We start from the raw sequence: 20482 nt of genomic DNA on the forward strand, positions 1-20482 counted from the left end.
GCCAAAATTTACTGTGAAGCTTCCCACAAAAACCCCCAATAGGAGTTCTCATATTAATCTGAGTCTATAAGCACAAAAGGAAAATATTTTTACTTTCTTTTTTTTTTCCCCCTCCCTGACTTTTCCCTCACTTGAGAAATTCCTTACCATTACACTGTCTTCCCTCCCTTTCTTTCCAGTTCTGCAGCTTTCTTCATTTTAGTCTCAGAGCTCCCTGGAAACACAACTCTGCAGAGAACTCAAGAGGTCAGTAACTCTCACACAGGCAACTAAAGCTCCACTCTACCTACAGGAAGGAGCTTCAAACTTGCATCAGGAAGGATCTTCAGTTTGGGAAAATTACTGTCTACTTCCAGTATGAACTGCTGACACTCTAATTTGACACTGACTTTTGTTTTATAATTGCTCAAGGCAAACAAATCCCCTTCAGTTCTGTCAGTACTGCAAGAACAGGAGGTTGCACATCCATGCACTCAATGGCTTTGAAGATTCAGGCTAAAGCCTGACTGAAACATTCCAATACTAAACTCATAATTTTGCAAAATATTCAGATTCTGAAACAGCCAATTTAAACTTAAGTAGGTGAATGAAATGGATGAGAAGTTACTGTGGAAACAGCAAGAGGCAACACAGTTCTGACAGCTGGATGCTATTTCTGGAAGAGGTGACCCACAGCAGAGGCATCAGGTGGGAAAGGCCAAAGACACAGGTAAGTCCAACACTGAGGTCAAACACAACAGCTTTTCAGTATCAAGCAGAAGGGTTTGCATTCACTGTCACATCAAATCTCCTGGTATAAAGTCCACTGTGCTGAAGCAGATGGCTTTCTAGAGAATCCTGCTCAGCCCAGTGTCAGTTCCTTCATCAAGCACTACTACTGCCATTTTATTCCTTGTCAGTCCTTCAGAGTGATGCAACAGACTTAACATTCATCCCCTGTACACTGTCCAGTACAGTTTCTAGTTAAGTGGATTCAGATAACTTGCCTTGGAATCATAACTGTCAAGTGTCCAATGCATCTGCCAGACATGAGGTAATCTCTCTAGAGTTCAAAGGGATCCTGTGAATGCAACAGAAACTTTTACGTGACAGAACATCATCATGTAGGAAGTCAGACAGTGAAAAGAGGATATCAAATTAGTCAAAATGATTAGCAACCACCTTCAATTTTATCATAAAGAGAGAAATGGACTGCACACAGTTTGGAGGGGAAAGGGGGTTGAAAGCAGCACAACCAGAGGCAAAGTGAATCTGAGATGGAAACTTGATTGGAGATTTAAAAGAGAAAAAGAATGGAGAGCCCACAGGCGGCTTCAAGTGGCCTCAAGAGTGTGCGTGAACCTGACAAAATTAATGAAGATATTACCTTGCCTTATCCAACTGATTTGGGTCCACTTAGATGAGTCTATTAAAACCCAGCACTACTGTAACAAAAGGATCAAAGACACATGTAAATGGTTGTTGGAACACCTAAATCTTTGACCAAGCACTCCACGCCTTGACATAGGGGGACACATTATGCTGACAGACATACTCAAAAGGATCATATATGGTGGGTCAAATCAAAGATCTCTCCTGTATGCTGGCAGCAGCCAGTAGAGGATGCTTCCATATCTTCACAAACAAACCTAAAGTATCTAAACATTTGGGCTCTGCAACCCCTGTGGAGGCAGAAATCCTGGGGCAAGAGTAGCCTGAATTCTCTTTGAAGCTGCCCCAACTCCTGATGAAGCAAGTGACAGCTGGGATTAGTGTGCACTTCAGCTAACCTCTCTCTGAAAATTAACCCACTCCCACCAGGCTACGACTAGAACACCTTATATTGCATTACATTCACTTGTTGCTTTACAGATCACAGCACCCTCTTGAAAAAACAGGCAAACAGTTCACATTTATGTACTTAAACTTTATTTCTTCATAATTACAGGCTATTGTTAGAATTTTTAAACAAAAGGGAAGTCTATAAATAGAGGCTAATCCCACCTGAACAAGTTGTTTAAAAAAAACAAACAGTTAAAACTCCGTAAAGTAATGCCATTTTAGCTCACAGCAGTGGTTTGTTGGTAGTCTGAGTAAAAGTACTATAGTCAGAGTCAGTAACATGAAATGTAACATCAAATGACTCAAAACTTTAAATTCCGTAAAGGAAAGCAGGAATATATATATAATATATACATATAATATCGTGTTGGTCCACTGAGTATACATTTTTAACAAAAGATAAGAAACTATGTAATCCAGTTAAGCATACGATTTGCAAGATTAGTGTACACTCATTACAAAGATGTAAAAGATAAGTTGTAACTATTTAATACTTCCAAAATTTTAAGTTACTTTTTTTGAGCAGGTGTTCAAACGCTCATCTCCCAGTGCAAAAGAAAAACCTATCCCAGTCAGGTTACTCATTTTTTCCTTAAAAATTGAAACCCCTTTAAACTCAGGCAACAGCAGCATTGATAGGTAATGGGAAGAGCTTAAATATACTGAAACATGGCTGAGTTCTCCCCGTTTGCCCCAGTGCTGTGTGTTGAAACACTTTGATTTCCTCGAAAGAAATACCACAGATTAAAAGTGCAAGAAAAAAAAAGATGTTTATGCTGCCATCATTGATTTTTCTTAGACAGGGCACAAGATTATTCTTTTTGGAATTATTTTAATGAAACTGATTTTCCAAATAGAATTCTTTCAAAATGAACAATAAGTTATTTTCATTAAGTTATTTTCATTAACATTCTATCAATCCTACTCTGACTCAGTGACCATTCAGAAATCATTCCGTTTAAGGTGCAACTATCAGTTGGCATTCAATAAATTACATACACAGAAAACAACTGTTGTTAAAAAAAAAAAATAGAAATCAGACTACCTGTTTTTTCTTTCTATTCTCAATCCTATTTCAAATGGAACTTATTAACTTGCCAGTTCAGCTGCATATTTAACAGGCAAAAGTGGCTCCAACAGCAGTGGGGTCTCACAATTTGACAGTCACCTTAGCCAACAGCAAATGCACATGAATCTTCAGCTTAATTGCCTTATAAAACAAAATAACAGGCCTGTCTCAAAACCTATGACCATGCAAGTAAAAGCAAAGAAGGTTTCAGAAAGACACGCTCTTTCTGATGTAGACTCTGTGAAGATTATGTCAAATCAAACATAAAATCTTCAATGAGGAGAAAAATCCATATGCATACATGTAAAATAAAGCACTCCACAACTCTGGCATTACTAAAACCTCTTCAGAAGGATAAAAGGTTTGCAATGACTAACTGCTTGATGGAAGACAGTCAGCCCCGACAGAATAATTGCTGTGTTCACTTTATGCTCAATTACCAACTGCTGATAGATTACAGTCAAATCACAATCTCTCTATCTGCATTTTAAACTGATTTTGCTTTCAGCTGGGAAAAGTACTTTGTTCTCCTGAAAACTTGAGAGGAATTGAATGCTAAACTTAACAGTTACTCAAACAGTAGCCAAAAGGATTGAATTTAGCAGAAACATTCACATCACTTTCAGAAATTTAAAACCTTTCATAGTTTCTTGTATATATGCATTTTCTGATTAACATTTAAATAGGTTAGGTATTCAGGAAAAGGGACAAAACAGTTTATATGAGATAAAATCTTATTCTAAACTTCATGCTTCTGATATTTCAGATTTACTGAGTGCAATAGCCAGTTCCAAGTCTTCTTGCTCTTGCTGTTTTAGTCTTGCCAATCTTTCTTTCTCTTCTCTCTCACTTTCTCTCTTAGCCCATTCAATCATGTCTTCCTCAGTGGAATACTGTGTTTTTAAAAGACAAAATAAATCAGATTAATAATGCAGAGATAACTATGACTGTCCAAGTTCTTGTTACAAGCAATGATTACAGTTTTCCAATAATTGTATATATTCTAGTCTTCAAAATATTACTTGTTTTTAGTTGTAACACATTATTAAGATTGGCTTAGTCTAAGGTTTAACTACTATGAACTGCTTCCAAGCCATCCAACTGATGTATTTTAATGAAATATGCCATGTTTCAAAATTCAGTATTAAGTTTCAAAAATGTTACTGAGCAGAAAGTGCTACAATTCAAACCCACTCTATACAAGAAAAACTCAGTAAATCAGAACATTTTGCAAAACACATCCCTATGCACAGTACTAGGCCATCCTGATTTACCCTGCTTTCATTAAGGATGATTTTTCCAGGTGACAATGACTGCAGACATTTAGCTGTAGACTGACTGTTTTTGAATGTGTACATGAAAGAAAAGAGTTCTGCCAAGAAGCAGCAAAATAATAAGGTAATTAGAAGCTTTAGTAGTCATACAGAGAAAGGTCAGCATGATATGAGAGGGGGAAAAAGAAGATTATTTCCATGTATATTGATGTGAGAGGAATGTGAACTAAATATCTGTGGTACAATGATGATAAATTAGAGACAGTTAATCTTAAATAGAGTTTAAGTAATTTAAATAAGTTTATCTTAAATAAAATACGAAAGATTATGCTAAAGTTTGTTTCTAGTAAACATGCAGAAAAACTAAGAGGTAGGTGAAGCCCATCTCTTCATCAACATTAACTCTGAAAGGGTTATCATATCATCCCCTCCAGCTACTCTTTGCTTCGAAATGCTTCTTTGGGAAATAAATGTAGAAACACTTCAGTTTTCTCCACAGTTTACTCAATATTTTCAGTAATTGCAGGTGGGAAAGAATATTTTTTCCTTCACAAAGATAAAGACCATTCTTTACTTTCTCCACACGGTCTTCTCCAAACTGGCTTCTCAGTCCCTCTAACTAATAACACAGATCAATAACCACATTTCAGAAGTTATCATGCTACAAGACACACCAACCAGTGCAAGTCTATTCTGAGAGCCTGACAATCCTCAGTTTACTTCCATCAAGCATATATTTATTAGGCCTGAACAGAAAAAAAGCAGTATGGTCAAGATACTGTAAATGCAAATTGCATTTAACAGGTATCAGGCTTGAAAGTGAGAGGATGTCTTTAAAATATCCTACTTGCAAAAGCTCAAAAGAAAAAAAATAATATATAGGCATGCACAAACCTTTAGATTTGCTTCTACTGCTTGGACACCAGGATTTCTATGAAATGAATTCTGGTTATAAAGAGACACTTACTACTTTTTACTGCATTGAACATCAGTCCAGAATTTACTAGCCACTCAAAACTCAACAAGTTATATTTCATTAATATACAGTGTTAAGAGGCTGTTTATCAGTATTTCAGTACATTAAAATTACGACCAAACAGTTCAGTGACAGCTAAACTAAAATCACATTTTGCATTATTTTTAACTGCAGAGTTAACAGTGTGCTTGTTATAGACATGTAATTTTATCAGCACACACTGATAAAATGGATAATCCCTAGAATACAGATATTTTTAAAGTCCTATTTTCTACAAGCTAGGAGGCCTCCACGAAAAAAACTCATAAAACCAAGGCAATTTAAACATTAGCCATAACATTTTGCAGTATTTTGGTTTAGGACAGCCTCAGTTGTAAACCAAATGTAAACACTGTTTTAACTGGAAGCAATATCCCTTTTGTACATGGGATACGTTCTAATGTTTGAAATTAGACTGAAGACTTCAGTGTGAACATTTCAAAGCTGCCATTATACCGAAACAAACGGAAAAAGTGTTTACTCACAGTACTGAAGTTTGCAAAATTGTTGGGGTCAGCCTCTTTACTGATGCTGGTGGGAGCAAATGGATCACAGAAAAGATTTGCTTCTTGCTCTTTGGGAATGTCTGGGGTAGGGAAAGGCTGAAATGGATCGCTCGGTTTAAAGGAATCTGAAGAGTCTATTTGATTGATAGGTCTTTTCCCTTAGATTAAAATGAATTTAAAATGAATTTAGGATAGCAGGTAATAACATTGCCAAAACTAGTAAAAAAAAAACCCAAACAATTCAAAAGCTACTTGGGATGCAACCTCTTCCCATGAACTAGTGGAATTGTAACTTCAGAGGAAGGGCTGGCAGTTTAAAAAATGAGGGTCCATAGTTTCTGAAAGGGTAATCATGTAAAAAGGAACACATGTATGTTAATGATTCAGGAACACAAGTTAGATTTTAATTATTTTGGCAAGAGAATTTCTAAAGTTTTGAGCATCTATTCTATCAGCACAGTATTTTTTCTGCTCATCAACTGTCTGTGATCATTCCAGTAAGGCTCTTTTATTCTTTGTTTGGATCAAGTTAACACAATTTCATTCAGAGACCAGAAATATATAATCATATATGTCTAAGTCCTCAAAACTCCATGTCCTCTCACTATCCTAACACCAGGAACTCCTGCAGTTTTTAAACTAACAGAATGAGAGAGTATGATCACAGGCTGAACTATTTTGTTAATTCTTGCCTAAGTAGCTGCAAATAAACAGAATCAGGGACAAGCTCCACTAATTTTGTTCTTTTTTCAACTTAACCTCAGTCAGGTTTCAACACCTTTGAGGACATTAACCCAAATATTTATAAGAACAGTTGAGCTGAATTTCATCCCAGCGCTGTCTCTGTGTGTTACTGTTCACAGAAGAGGATCCAGTGCAGTTCCTTGAGTTCTGCTATCAGGTTCTGCAAGTGGTTCCACACTAACGTTGTATTTCAAAACTTGCTTCTGTTGCCATTTTTGATTAAAACTCAGAATTCAACCGAAGTGCTTATTATTTTGCATATCACTGTTATAAGTTAGCCTAAAAATTCTTTCATCAGACCAAAAGAGATTTTAATTTGGATTTAGAGAATACCCCCTTGGGAAGGCATGATTTACTTAGGCACTTCGCAGATAATCTTGCCACAATAGCTCTCACTCACTGATGATGTTCCGTCTGTAACTGATGATGACACTGTGGCTGCCCCATCCCTGGAAGTGTTCAGGATCAGCTTGGATGGGGCTCTGAAGAAACCTGGTCTAGTGGAAGTTGTCCCTGCCCTTGGCAGTGGGGGTGGAACAAGATAATCTTTAAGGTTCCTTCCAACCCAAACCGTTCTGTGATTCTATGATTCTATTATTGGCAAAAAATGCATCTTTCTTGAATAATGTGGGAGAAGCACTCCAAATGACTTCCAGGGAATTTTATTTCTGCACAGGAAAGATTAATTATTGTAAGAATATAAAATAAACAATCTCTAAATCTCTCCCAAAATCAAGAAATGGAGGTACTTCTCAGTACCTAGAGAGGCAAGAGAATTCAGAGGCAACAACCCTTCTACACATTTTCCAGTAGCATGAAGAATTAAGAGAAAGATTTTTGGGCATTTCTTTGAAAAAGCATTCCCTTGTTTTCAGTCAGACTAAGGGAATAATTAAAAATAGATAAACATCTCCACTTTTTATTTCCATTAGGAAATCAATTTATTTGAAGTGGTTATCAAGATAACCACATGTTTATTGTGCATTTCAAAACAGGCTATTTTTCTCTGGTCCTCTACTGTTAAGGATGCTGCTGTTCTGTCCCTAGAAGCTTGCATTCCAAAAGTGCACCATGCCACAGGCATTCCCATACAACCAAGTCAGAAATCCTTTTTCTGTTTAAATAAGGACCAACATCAAACATTCAAATACCATCACTTCCCATGTCAGCTGTTTTAATACTATTTACAAGGAAACTGATGACTTGCAAGGCATTGGCATGAACCAGATCTCACACCAACTTTAGAAACTGAACACCTGAGTTTAAACTCCAGTATTAACACTCCTACATCTGTGTTCTGCTTTTGAGGAAAATTGAATAGTTGTTTAAGTTTCACGCTACAGTTTTCCAAACACCTTAGAATTCATCCATACAGTGTAATAGTGAAAAAAAAATGATGCAGTAAAGTTTTTTAAGACAATGAAACAGAGGACAGAAACTTAAAAAGGAATACTAGTAACATATTTTCCTATCTTTGCAAAATAATTGAGAGTGAGGAGTCTGTTGTAACAAGAGGTTGTTGCAACTACAAGGTGTTGCTTATCTCTGATAATCATGGTCTTTTCTGGAAATCAGAGTGGTTTGTGCCACGCAGTATCCCAGAGGACTCCACTACCACTGAAAACAGCCCAGGAAACTTGTGTTTATTACTGTTACTGCTACAGACCTCTGGCAAGGCCACCTGGAAAAAGTTAATCTGAAAAGCTGAGCCAGTCATTTAACTCTATTTAATTAATTTTGCATTAAACACGAAGGCTTTGCTATGGATAAAACACAATAAATTCTCACTTTGAACATAATTTAATGCAAGATTCACAGTGTATCACATCAGTGACCTTTTAATTTGCAGCTGTGCTGTGTTCTTGCACATACTTGTAATAAGTTTTCTTTTTTCCTGTTTTCTAAATCCTGACCAACAGATCAGGAATGGATTTATTCCACAGCTTGTTCATTCATTTTAGAGTCAGACCCTTCACCATCCCCTCACTGTGACTGTCCCACTGCCAACTCTCAGCAGCTGATTGTTAATCCTTCTCACTATCAGCTCTTACCAGGTGGTGGTGGGCAGGGCCTGGTGGGAGTTCCTGTCTTGGGGGGCAGTGCAGGAGGAACATCCTCATTTTTAGCTGGTGGTTCCTCAAATAAGTTTTTAGTTATGATCACGCTGCTGACAGAGCCTGACGTGGAAGAGCTAAAGGGATCCTCATTGTTGGCCTTCAACAAAGAAAACAGCAACAAACACATTTTCAGTGCAATCCTACTATACTGTTTCTTCAAGAATGAAATATTAATTCAGAACTGAAAGTTTGGGCTAAGACAAAAGATAATACTTTTGTTTGTTTTTACACATATCATCCACGTGCTCCAGAAGGTTGAAAATAAAGAAAAATTAGGAATGGTTAGTGTGTACAGCACTATAAAACTGAATGCAGTTTAAACATTCAAAAGTAATACTTCTGCAGTTAAGCTCAGCAAATTTACAAATAAATACATAAATTATAATATCACTTCAATAAGAGAGAAAAAAAACCCACAAAGATTACACTGCATTCTTCCCAGTGGAACTGCAGGACAAGACAATTTACTACCAAGACCTCTTCTTCAAGAAAGTCAGCCATTATAAATTTTTAGTAGTGGCAAAACTGTAATGAAACTGTTGGTAGAGAATGTCTTGTCACTGCAGTTTCATGCATTTTCTGTGGCAGCAGCAGCTTCACATTACCTTTGACAGCGTGCTGAAGTCAGCAAAGCCACCTTCAAAGGATTCACTTCCAAACAGGGAGGCAAAGGGGTCTGCAGCTAAATACACACAAATCAAGCACACAGAATGAGATCAAAAGCTAAATATGAAAGACACTGAAAAAAAAAAAAATCCCACTGCAAAGTAGCAACTGTTACATAGTTTGCAGCACAGACTAATTCAAGCGAAGTATTTTATGAGGTGAGCACTTCAGGTTATTAAGTCGCTTTTACAAAAACTCTGAGTGTCAACTTCCAATTAAGAATAACAAATCTCCTGGACAGGGAGTAATTCAAAAGAAATACTGGTCTTCTGTTTTCCTACATTAAAAAAAGTTAAATTTCACTGAAAGTATTAGATAACTATACTACTGGATGTTCTGCTGAGATACATGTATGTATACACACAAAGGGGTTTTTTGTGTGCATGCACCCATAAATACACATATCTATCTATATATAAATATATAGATAGATATATATATGTGAACATGAAAAAGAGCTCACTTCTGTCTACAATACAAAATCACATGTGGATTCACGTTTTGGATTATCACTTGTCAGTGCAGCTTGGGAAAACACGAGACAAGAGTCTTCCCTAGAACATTTTTAGCCCTCAGATGAGAGAGGGTCACAGCAAAACAGAAGGAGCAAATGTAGGAGCAAAAATTCTTGATGAAGTAGTTACTCTATCCCACATCTCATAGCACAAAGTTATCTTGTATGTTACTTAGAAAGTACCAAGAAATCTCTGAAAACAACCCTAATGGGAAGCAGCACGAACCATCCAAATAGTCCAAACACTTAGATCAGGATATTGTACCAGCTTTAGGTAAAGCAGAGGAACATTTTTTGTGGAATCAGTCTTCAGTGATACAGGCTACAGACAGAGAGGCAGTTCTGGTTTACAAAAATCCCCCTCTGCAAACTGGCACCTTATGTCAGAAAAACTAAAATTCAGAAAACGTAGAAAATCCCTAAAATGCTCTGTTGTAAATTCAGTTAAAAGACTAAAAACAAAAGCATGTAAAAGCAAATAAAAATAAACCCCAAGAAGTTTGATGTGTATAATCTAATTTTACCTAGATCATTTGATGTAGTAACAGTTGTTCCACCAGGAGCAAAAGGGTCATTCTTCTTTGATATCTCTGTCTAAAATAAAAAATTCCTTTGGAGGGAAATTTGTTTTTCAGCTTAAAAGATTCCTCAGTCTAAGAATACAATCACGATTTATTTCAACTTAGAAGTTTTAAGATAAAACATTTTGGAAGTAGCTTTTTTCAGCAGCATCAGAAAACAAGTCTGTTAACAGAAACTCCTCCTCATTGTTTTGATTAATTCTTTCAAAGGATGGAAAAAAAGGTACAATATGTGCAACACACTTGGTAACAACTAATGCAAGAGTTAAGAATATCTACCACTCATTGTAGTCTCAGATTTCTACAATCAGAGCTATCTTCATGAAAATACAACTACAAGATAACAACACTCCAGAGGTGTGTGGTAAAGCATTTAGGATGAATGCATCATTTCTGTTCAGAGGTACAGATCTCAAGAATCCACTGGTAATCCCACAGCTCTGACCTCCTTTTTTTTATTCCTCTTCTGTAATTATTATCAGACTGTATTATGAGCAAGATCTGGTTATATTAGAATATTAAGACTTTGAAAAGTCTTAATGGGGCCAAGTATTAAAGATTCTTGAAACCTAATTTTCAAGGTTGGAGGTTTAGGCTGTGGTGTGTAATACGACCTTGAGATCTGCTTAAGATGCACACCAGGGGGAGGGACAGGATCACCACTGTCAGGTGCAGGCATTTCTCACTCTCATGGCTGCTGTGGGTGCACTTATCTTGCTTTCTAATCAACATGTATCTAAGCTTTAGATATGTCTATGCATATTTTATACACACACAAAGTTGGAAGTGAGGTATGAACAGAAACAGCAGTGAGAAGGAAAGGAGATGGCAAAAGAACGGAGATAATGACATGAAGAATTTTAGCTGCTGAGATTGTCTATCTTTAGCTTTAAATATTATATATTCAATAAGTTCTAACCCCAGAGAGGGTTTTATGCCCAACTCTACCTTATTAAAGGCTCAAGACTATTCAACAGCTGCTCAGCTATAATGTGGACAGCTAAAAGTTACACTGAAGTACACTTGAAAGAGGTACATTCAGTGAGAAGCTCCATGTTATGAGAGGGCTTCAGTGACACTCATTAGAAAACCCCCCCAAAATCCCAAACATACAGCTACAGAACAATGTGGCTTTTCCACAGGGAAACCCCACACCACACCAGATTTCAGATAAAACACAGAACATACTTCTTGATCCTGTTGGGTACGGAGGCAAAAGTCAAGTGTCTCAACATGACACGGTGAGATTAATCTCGGGTTTCTTTCCAAGTTTATTAAGTTCCATCAACTACCAACTGAGCTTAATTCATTATTGTCAAATGCTCTTAGCTGTGGAGCAATGAAGCTCCACAATGAAACATTTTTAAAATGTTTTTACTTTTACTTCTATTTCACCTGTGACTATTTCTAGAAACTAGGACACAAAAAAGACAAGACAGAGCCAGGGGATCAGAGGAAACCTTTATCGATATGACTGGTGAATATCAATTTTTTAAGGCATGTCTGAAAGTACAAAATAGGTTATTTTGTGCAGATCACATACAGAATGAAGTAAAAGGTATGATACCAAACTTACTGTGATATTATTACTGTTGTCTGCAGTGCTAAATGGATCAGTGCCAGCAGTCACAAAAGGGTCGGTGGAGGATTGTTTGAAAAAAGAGTCAGCTGCAAAAGGGTCTGAGCCTTTGAAGGGATCACCACCAAAGGGATCTAAAAAGTAAATATCTCCTTAACATTTCTGCTTGCTTTCCTTAGCTCGATATCCTCAAAACTAAACAATATATTGCTTTTTTCACACTGCCGCAAAGTGACACGTTTAAGAGCATGGACCTTTGAAGTATGATATTCATCTGTGAATAATTTGCATTCTGTGATTCAAAACATCAGAGAAGCCAACACTTTCTGCACGTCATGAAAACACTGGTTCAGTTCCCAAATCATCTCAGCATAGGGGTTCACTATCAAATCTCCTAAAAATGAAGCACTTTTACAGAACCTAATGTTTATCAGAACTCTCCTGCCCTCCTCTCCTTTATTCACCAGACACAATTGATATTTCTTATCTGGCACTTGGTGCTCAATGCTATTTTGTTAATGCCTTCCCACTGGTTATTTTGCTTCTTTTGCCATCAATTCAGGCGGCAAAAAAGCTCCATCCAGGGTTCAGCAAACAGTGCAATGACATTGCATATAAAGTCAGTCTAAAGAGAGACTTCCCACCTTTTCAGTACTTAGTTCTAAACCAAGTTGTAGGTTAAGAGCCTTTAAAAGAGCATGGTCCTACTTTTTTGCATACAAAACAGGCAGCAAGAGTTTGGGGCCTTCTGTTTACCATCTTCACATACAGAAATCCTAACTATGGGTACTACAACAAGAGCAAAGTTCAGTGGCAATGGGCTTCTCTGAGAAGCTTTAAGCAAGGGGCCAGCTGCTACTACCATCTATATCCTATAGTGACCTTTTGTGACATTTCCACCCTTTTTTTCCCCTCTGAAAGCGGTGACACTTTTCCCCCCATACTAATAAGAATCCTTTAGGTTTCATTCTAGTGGCAACCATTTAGAAAAAAACAAACGCGTTAGAAGTTACAAAGTTATTTACCAATTTTTCCAAAGGGGTCATCTTTGAAGGGATCACCTGTTTAAAAAAAAAAAAAAGCAAATATTCGTTAAGCAGCTTATCACAATCATGATACACACACACAAAAGCAGCCATCCAAGCAGTTGGCTGTTGTCCACGAGCACCCACATTAGGCAGTATTTACCACTGCAATAATCCAGGCTAACTACTGGTATGAGCCCCAGTTTTGATTAATTCCCACAAGCACTGTGGATTGCAGCTCCTAAGTGTTCCTTTCTGTACTGGGTGCATGATTCCAACTACATCATTTCTACTTCCTCATCTGTATCTGAGAGACATACATACTGTCTCTTAGCTGTAGATATCTACCCTGAACATTCTGAGCACATAAAGCCCAAAAAATTGGCTACTAACACACAGCCCTTTCTCCTTGAAAGAAAGGCCTTGTCGTATGCTACATAAGGACCACTTCAACTTAAACAAAGATCAAGCAATATCTAGACAGAAACATTCAAGCTGTTTTAAATTAGTTTAATTTACTCACTAAAAATATTAAATCTCCACTGACATTCTTTCAGAAGCCAAGTGATCTGAAACAAATTTAGCTTGTTTTCCCTTCCAAGCGACACAAGCTAAATTGATCAGACCATGTTGATTCTGAAAGCGTGTAAAATCATATTAATGTAGCTGAAAACATCTGCTTCAGCAGTTAATTCAAATTAACTCCCCTTCTCCAACTGGCTCCATTTCTTCCATAAGAAAATAAAAAGCAGAGCCACAGCATTCGTCAGCGGCAAGTTCTTAAAATAAAGCCGAGCACTTCCCTGAGACGAACAGATGGTGCAGTTCCACATTACCTTTTCCTGAGTGCCAAACTCACCATAAGTAGGGCACAGCCATTCATTCCCAACCACCCACACCCTCCCCACACCACAGCTCAGTGAACCCTCCACTGACCCGTTTGTGGGTTGGTGCTGTAAATTAGATTAGTGCCACCACACGGATCACACCAAGGCCCACACCTTTCAGGCCAAAAAGCCACGAGGGCAGGGGGAGGGAGGGGTTGGGGTGAGAGCAGCACTCAGGAAGAGCAGTAAGGGAAAGGAGCAATTTTCACAGCTAATTAGAAAGCCCAAATGAAGGAAGGAGAAACACCCCAGAACACTCATTTCTATAATGTCGATTTTTGTAATGCTACTGACTCACACTCCTGTCACTCACACATCTTCAGATTTATTCTATAAAGAACAGTTTCAAGGTGAGGATGAGACTGATGTATTCACAGAAGTCACCTGTTTCTGCAAGTCTGCACTTAGAGAGAAATATTTACTTACTGCCAACAAAAGGGTCAGACTGGAAGAACTCTAAGCTGGCTTCAGAAACCAGATCAGGCAAGGGATGAGATTCAGCATCAAATGGATCTTCCTGGGCAATGCAAAAGGAGAGAAAGGTATTAAATTTTTAAGACTTGCAGGACAGAAAACACTTATGTCATCTCCTGTTACCATTTAGTGGTTTCTTAAAGCTTAAAGCAAAGTGACAGCTGGAATTCATAATTCATCAATGGAGAGAGCCAAAATATTTCTCAACAACCCGCCTGCTTCAGGAGACAAAATATTTTCATGGCATCACACTCTAAATAAAAGCAGTAAGAAGTAACTATTTATTTATTTATTTATTTATCATGACCATGATCCAAGCCTGAAACAGTTAATAAGGACTTTTTAAACTTACTTCTTCCTCCCCCAAAACCTGGACAAACTCACTTTTTTGGTAATAGTTGCAGTTGGGGTCTCTTTCTCTTCTACAACAGAGGCTGCTGTTTCAGGACTATTCCTTATCTGTACAAGGATAAAAGCAATTCACCATAAATAAGTAAACACAAAACTGCACCAAAAAAATGTAAGTATTAAAAAGAATCATAGAATATACTAAAGCATATTTCAAGAGGTTCATACTTATTCTAGAACATACTGAAGTGTTCCATAAACCCTGTGAAAGTTTTAAAAAAATAAATCAGTCAAGAATCTACTGAGACATAAGGAGGAACATTTAAAGCAAGACAGTTTTAGGTTTTCTGTACTATTCCTTATTTTATTCTTGTTCCACCAAATGGAGACAGCTGCTCTCATTTCATTTAGTTCTCCTATTCAATTTATGATATTTGCTTTGGAAATAAATACAGGAAAAAAAAAATTATTGTCGCTTTCCAGGCAAGCTAAAATTATCTCTTTTTCTGCTTGTGAACTTTCAGATTGTGGAAACACAGTCCCTCAGAAAAATACTCTGAAATTTCACTTGTGCAAGTGTTTAAAAACATAATCAATCTGGATACAATCTTGACTTATTCCAACTTCACAGCTGCATTGCATCATGAACAGGCAGGCACAACACTACTCACTGGAGACACACTGTTTGTTTGTTCCTCTTCTGCTACACTTTCCCTTTCGGCATTCTCATTAAGGTTTGCAGTTTCACTGCTGCTGTTGCTAAGACTGCAATGATCCACAGTCCCATTAACAAGTGTATTATGTGGCTGGGAGTGCCAACTAAATTGGCTGTTTTCCAGTCCTTTCAGATCAAGAAGTTTTGTCTGAACCTGTAAACAGAAATAAATGTACATGCATCAGTATGGCAACACATGGAAGACAGTATGTGACCATCCCCTTTTAAATATAACATGACAAATATTTTGTTAAATATAACAAAATGATATGTCTGAAATTCTTATTTTCAAAAGCAAATATAATAATCCCCCTGTTCTTTGTATCAAAGTGTGAAGTGTGAGGGATAAGCAGAAATCTGATTTAGCAGAGGTGCAATGTGGTTGGAGGACACACCTGAGAACCTTTTGCCAAAAAGCAGAGTGCAGCACTGGCAGCATCAAGATCAGTTGCTTTGTTTCTACTCAAACTCATCAGAAAAGTTGCAAAACTTTCAGGGGTTTGTTTAGTTTTGCTGGGGGTTTTTGGTTGGGGGTTTGTTTGGTTTGGTTTTTTGTTTTGTTTTGTGTTTTTTTTTTTTTTTTTAATTATGTATTTACAACTACCTTAAACTTTAAATTATAAAGGTTGTTTTATTAGAACTCTCATCTTCCAAGAAGGAAAATGACTTATTTGTCATCTTCTCCCACGTGACTTTCCAAGTGTGTGTATTTCAGCGATGTGCTTAATGCAGTGCCTCACAGCAAACATTTACAACCAACCTGCCAGTTAGGAAGGAATGACTGGACTTGGCAGATTATGTAGAAGAATGAACACGGTTCAGATATTTAGTGCCTGAAGGTCAGTCACCTAATAGAGTTCTCCTGGCCTTGCATGTGTCACAAGTCAGGTGACAGCAAAGACAACATGAGGTGTCTTTCAAATACAGTGACTCAGACTAACCCTGAGATAATCTTGCCTAAAGCACCAAGGCACCTATTGTTCCTTATTTGTGAGCCAAGAGCAATAAAATTAGGAGTACTGATACAAAACCTACTAAAAAAAGATCTGTATTACAGTCAAGCATAACCACTTACACATCAGTCTCAAATCTGTTCATTGCAAACACCTCTTACCAGTATATAAACATTGAAATAGTACAACCTTCCCTCTACCAGTGATGAAACAATGGAAAAATCCATTTGCTTATTCCTCAGTTTCTAAAACTAGAAGCCAAATTTAAAAATAATGAATGTTACAAGGACTCTTCAACAGAAGAAAGTGGTCTTGCATGAACTCTAGCAGTAGAAGTTTTTTTTAAAAATAAACTAGAGAGTTACAGATGTGAGTTGTGTGCAAAGTCAGGGATTTCTAGGGTTCAAAGTTCACAGGCAGGCTTTGCCTTTTGTTTTTAACTTGATAACAAAGTGAGTGGCTAATATATTAGACAGGTGGCAACACAGAGGAGAACAATGAGGAAAGGGTGTGCAAGGTAACGCACCACTGAAGTTAATAACAAATCACTGAAAGTCTTGCACACAACAGCAGACACTTCAAAGCACAGGGCTTAAAACCAGGGCAGCCAGCTCTCTGCTTCTTAGGATCTAATCTCAGCCCAATTTATCCTTACACTCACTTTACTTTCCCCCTTTGACAATGCACTAAGTAAATGTTATCAGTAATTTTATACTGACTTCACATCAATTAAAGAATAATGAGAATGTGCCCCAGGCCATGGCTGAGGATGAAAGCTTCAATAACCACTGGACACAGAGAATTTAAGTCTGCATTATCTATTTTTCACATTAAGACAAATTATTTATGAAGTATCATAAATTAATCTCTTTTATTAACAAAACTTGGAGAAAAATCATGAAGTATCTTGAGTGACTTAAATCAGCCTCTAAGAATCCTAACAACTACCACCACAGAACACATGTGTAAGTAACTGAAGACATGAGCAAACAGTGGAGAAGAAAGAAAGCAACGCCTTCTCCTGGGGACAAACCACACTAAAGGTTGGCAGCTCAAACTATTTTTTGGGGGGGGTGGGTCTTTCACAATGCCTTACTGAATTGATTTCCTGTTGAGAATCCTGCAGATGTTGCTGAAGAGGTCCCAGCTGTGCTTTCCCCGACTCTATGCAGTGCTCAAGCTCGGCAGTTTCTTGCTGCAGGCGGCTCAGCTCCTCTTGGGCTTTGGTCAGTTCATCTTCATACGCTGAAATCTTTGATTCCTGGCTGGTTATTTCAGCCTTCAGCATGGCAATCTAAAGCACGAACAGTATTTCAAGTTAAAAAAAAACCCAAAAACCAACACCCCATACCCCAAAAAACAATCAAGCCTTCCAAACACATCTAAGTACTATTATTTATGACCAGAAAAAGTAAAAATCTCATAGCTATTGAAGAGATTATAGACCATATCTGAATGAATTATCATGCCTGATAATACCTCATATAGATCGTACCTGAATGGACAGTTAATTCTCTATTGGTCCCAATAGGAACAGTGTATTCGGTTTCTCTGACCAACACAGATACTTTTAACACTGAAAAGTTAATTTTAGACCTTAAAGAAATATAATACCTTTATGTTGGGAAAAAAAACTACACAAGATGTTATTTTTTAATCGCTAAGCAATCAGTTCCAGTAATTAGTGCTTCTAATTACATTTCTATTGTATTATAATTTTGCACTGTTTGTTTGCTAACTTTATTTGTGTGCAAGTACATCTCAATATGTTTGCTGACACACTGATACTAAATTAGGAGGTCACTGAAGTGAGTGATGTATTTCCTATGCTCTGTTGCTCACGAAACCTTGACACTCAGGCTATTTACTTGTTAAAGCCTTTTCTCCTGCCCCAACAACTGTAACTCTGAGAGGCTGAGCTGTTCAAAACAAGGAATTTACTCTTCCAAGGGCCTTGCCCACCAGATCTTACCAAGTGGGCCTCCTCTGCACACTTCTGCCTGATGTCATTAAGTTGCTCTTCCAACTTGGCCTTCTGCTCATCAAGATCATTAAGGGTTTCCTGGGCTTCCTGTTTCTGAGCTTGCAGCTTTTGCAGATTACTGCTCTCCCGCTTTACTTCATCTTGCAGGTCCTGTAATAAAACAGATCAGCTTTTTTACATATGTTCCCTCTCCCCTAACCACTAAATTCCGCAGCACAAACTGCAGTGCTAACTTAGATTTCAAAGTATCAACAAATCATCTTTCAGAAGCCAGCACTGACAGCATGATAGCCAGGCAAGTATTCTCAAATTCTAATTCTACGACATAAGAATAATCAGGTTATTTGTGTTTTCTTTAGTGAAACAAATCTCACTGAGGTACTGAGGATCGTGCATCCACATAGATTACCAGGGATTCATTTTGAATTTAAAAGTAGTTTTTATTCAGACTGCTGCATTATCTCTGTCCCATGTTTCAGCAATGTTTTCCTGAGTTCCTTGGCACGGACACGGACCTGTTGCAGCGAGTCTGGAGGAGGCCATGGAGGTGCTCTGAGGGCTGGAGCACCTCTCCTATGAGCACAGGCTGGAACAGCTGAGGTTGGTCACCCTGCAGAAGTGAAGGCTCCAGGGAGACTTCAGAGCCCCTTCCAGGACCTAAAGGGGGCTTAAAAGAAAATTGGAAAGGGACTTTTTATCAGAGCATGAAGTTATAGAACAAGGGGGAACGGCTTCACACTGCCAGAGGGCAGGATTAGATGGGATAGCAGGAAGAAATCCTTCCCTGGAAGGGTGGTGAGGCACTGGCACAGGTTGCCCAGAGAAGTTTTGGATGCCCCATCCCTGGAAGTGTTCCACTCCAGGCTGGATGGCGCCTTGAGCAACCGTGGTGGAACAAGATGGTCTTTGAGGTCCCTTCCAACCCAAGCCACTCTGTGATTCTATGATAATAAATTCTTTATTCTGCTCCTTCCCCCTTCAAAAACACATAGCCAAAAATAGGAACTGGTTTTAGGGACATGGTGAAAGACAAAAGCAGTGCATTATTAACCCAAATGCACTGCCTCCTAGGGCATTCCTGCCTCTAATTTTGCAAAAATCAGCCAAAAACTTATTTGTCACGTAACAGTACTGGTGAGGAATTCACATGTCATACAACACAACACGGCATCTTTCGATCTACGAAACAGCAGCAAGTATGTCTTGTGTTCTAAGTACATTAAGTAGCATCATATGGTAATTAGTTCATTTCTGAGCAATAGGAATGGTTATACTTCAAGAAGCTGCAGAGATAACACTGAAAAAAACATGTCAAGAAAAGAAATTAGGATGAAGAAAGAATCGTCAAAGTCAAGAGGAAGAGATAATACAGGGAGATCAAAAAGGATTAATACAAAAGGAAAAATACTAGATGAAAAGAGAATACTGCAGCCTTTCTGAGAAAATATGGTAACCTAAGGAAGAATCATCAACAACAATAAAAAAATAAATAGAGATAAATAAAATTAAGGAGGGTAGGAAAACAAGAGACACGAAATTCTGATTAGATCATACATTTGTGTGCTGCTGTAAGCTACGAACCTGCTGTTCTTTTTTAGGGGTGTTTTGTTTGGGTTCTTTTTTGTGAGGGGGTAGTTCATCCATGTGTGCTAACACCTCCCATAATGAGGACAAAAAAGCCAGACAAAAATAGAAAGGCATATGGTGCAAGCAGTCAGATGCTGGGGAATTAGATAACCTCAAGACAACTGGAAGGCACATCATAAATGCTTTTATGTAAAAAGCCAAACCCAAAACCATGCAAAAAAACCTCCCAAGCCAAAACATGAAGCACCAAAAGCCCCCCACAAAACCCCCCAAATCAAATTTGAAGTTCAGTAAAGAGTATGTGACCGGTGTACAGCAGCCAGAGTTGGTGAATCACTGGTTATTTCTAACCCATGAAAGACAAACCAGCACACAAACAAAAAGCTCTTACAGCAGCTACTGACTTGGATAATTGGGACATTCTTGATCCATTCATTTTTTGCACTGCTTTGAAAAGCAAGTATCAGCTGACACTTCACGCAAGCAATGGGGGAAAAAGTAACAGCTTAAAGAGATTTCAGCTGCTTTTTTGTGAAAGGAAGCAAGAATTCACATACATATAAGCTAAATATAGGGCACCTCCACTCTTGTCTGTCCTAGGCACAGCAGTGGAGAAGCATTGA

The 20482-nt window shown here is 37.9% G+C and overlaps 1 protein-coding gene across 5 annotated transcripts in view; it reads right to left on the minus strand.

Annotated features, from left to right (window-relative positions):
* Positions 1-1885: 1885 nt before the first annotated feature.
* EPS15 (epidermal growth factor receptor pathway substrate 15) overlaps positions 1886-20482 on the minus strand; it is a 66823-nt gene continuing 48226 nt past the window's right edge. For 4 of the 5 annotated variants that reach the window (XM_027894235.1, XM_027894225.1, XM_027894244.1 and 1 more), the window contains 12 exons: positions 18261-18422; positions 17385-17582; positions 15292-15489; positions 14657-14731; positions 14225-14315; positions 12912-12947; positions 11884-12020; positions 10251-10320; positions 9152-9228; positions 8481-8643; positions 5665-5843; positions 1886-3783 (listed from right to left, as the gene is read on the minus strand). In XM_027894235.1, the coding sequence (XP_027750036.1) occupies positions 3637-3783; positions 5665-5843; positions 8481-8643; positions 9152-9228; positions 10251-10320; positions 11884-12020; positions 12912-12947; positions 14225-14315; positions 14657-14731; positions 15292-15489; positions 17385-17582; positions 18261-18422 (1533 nt within the window). In that variant the 3' untranslated portion in view covers positions 1886-3636. The remainder of the gene's footprint in view (positions 3784-5664; positions 5844-8480; positions 8644-9151; positions 9229-10250; positions 10321-11883; positions 12021-12911; positions 12948-14224; positions 14316-14656; positions 14732-15291; positions 15490-17384; positions 17583-18260; positions 18423-20482) is intronic. The other variant, XM_027894263.1, reaches the window with a different exon arrangement.

Source organism: Empidonax traillii, unplaced genomic scaffold (genome assembly GCF_003031625.1).
Source record: "Empidonax traillii isolate 1590-97213 ecotype Southwest subspecies unplaced genomic scaffold, ASM303162v1 scaffold15:size5535645, whole genome shotgun sequence".
Classification (NCBI taxonomy): Eukaryota; Metazoa; Chordata; class Aves; order Passeriformes; family Tyrannidae; genus Empidonax; species Empidonax traillii.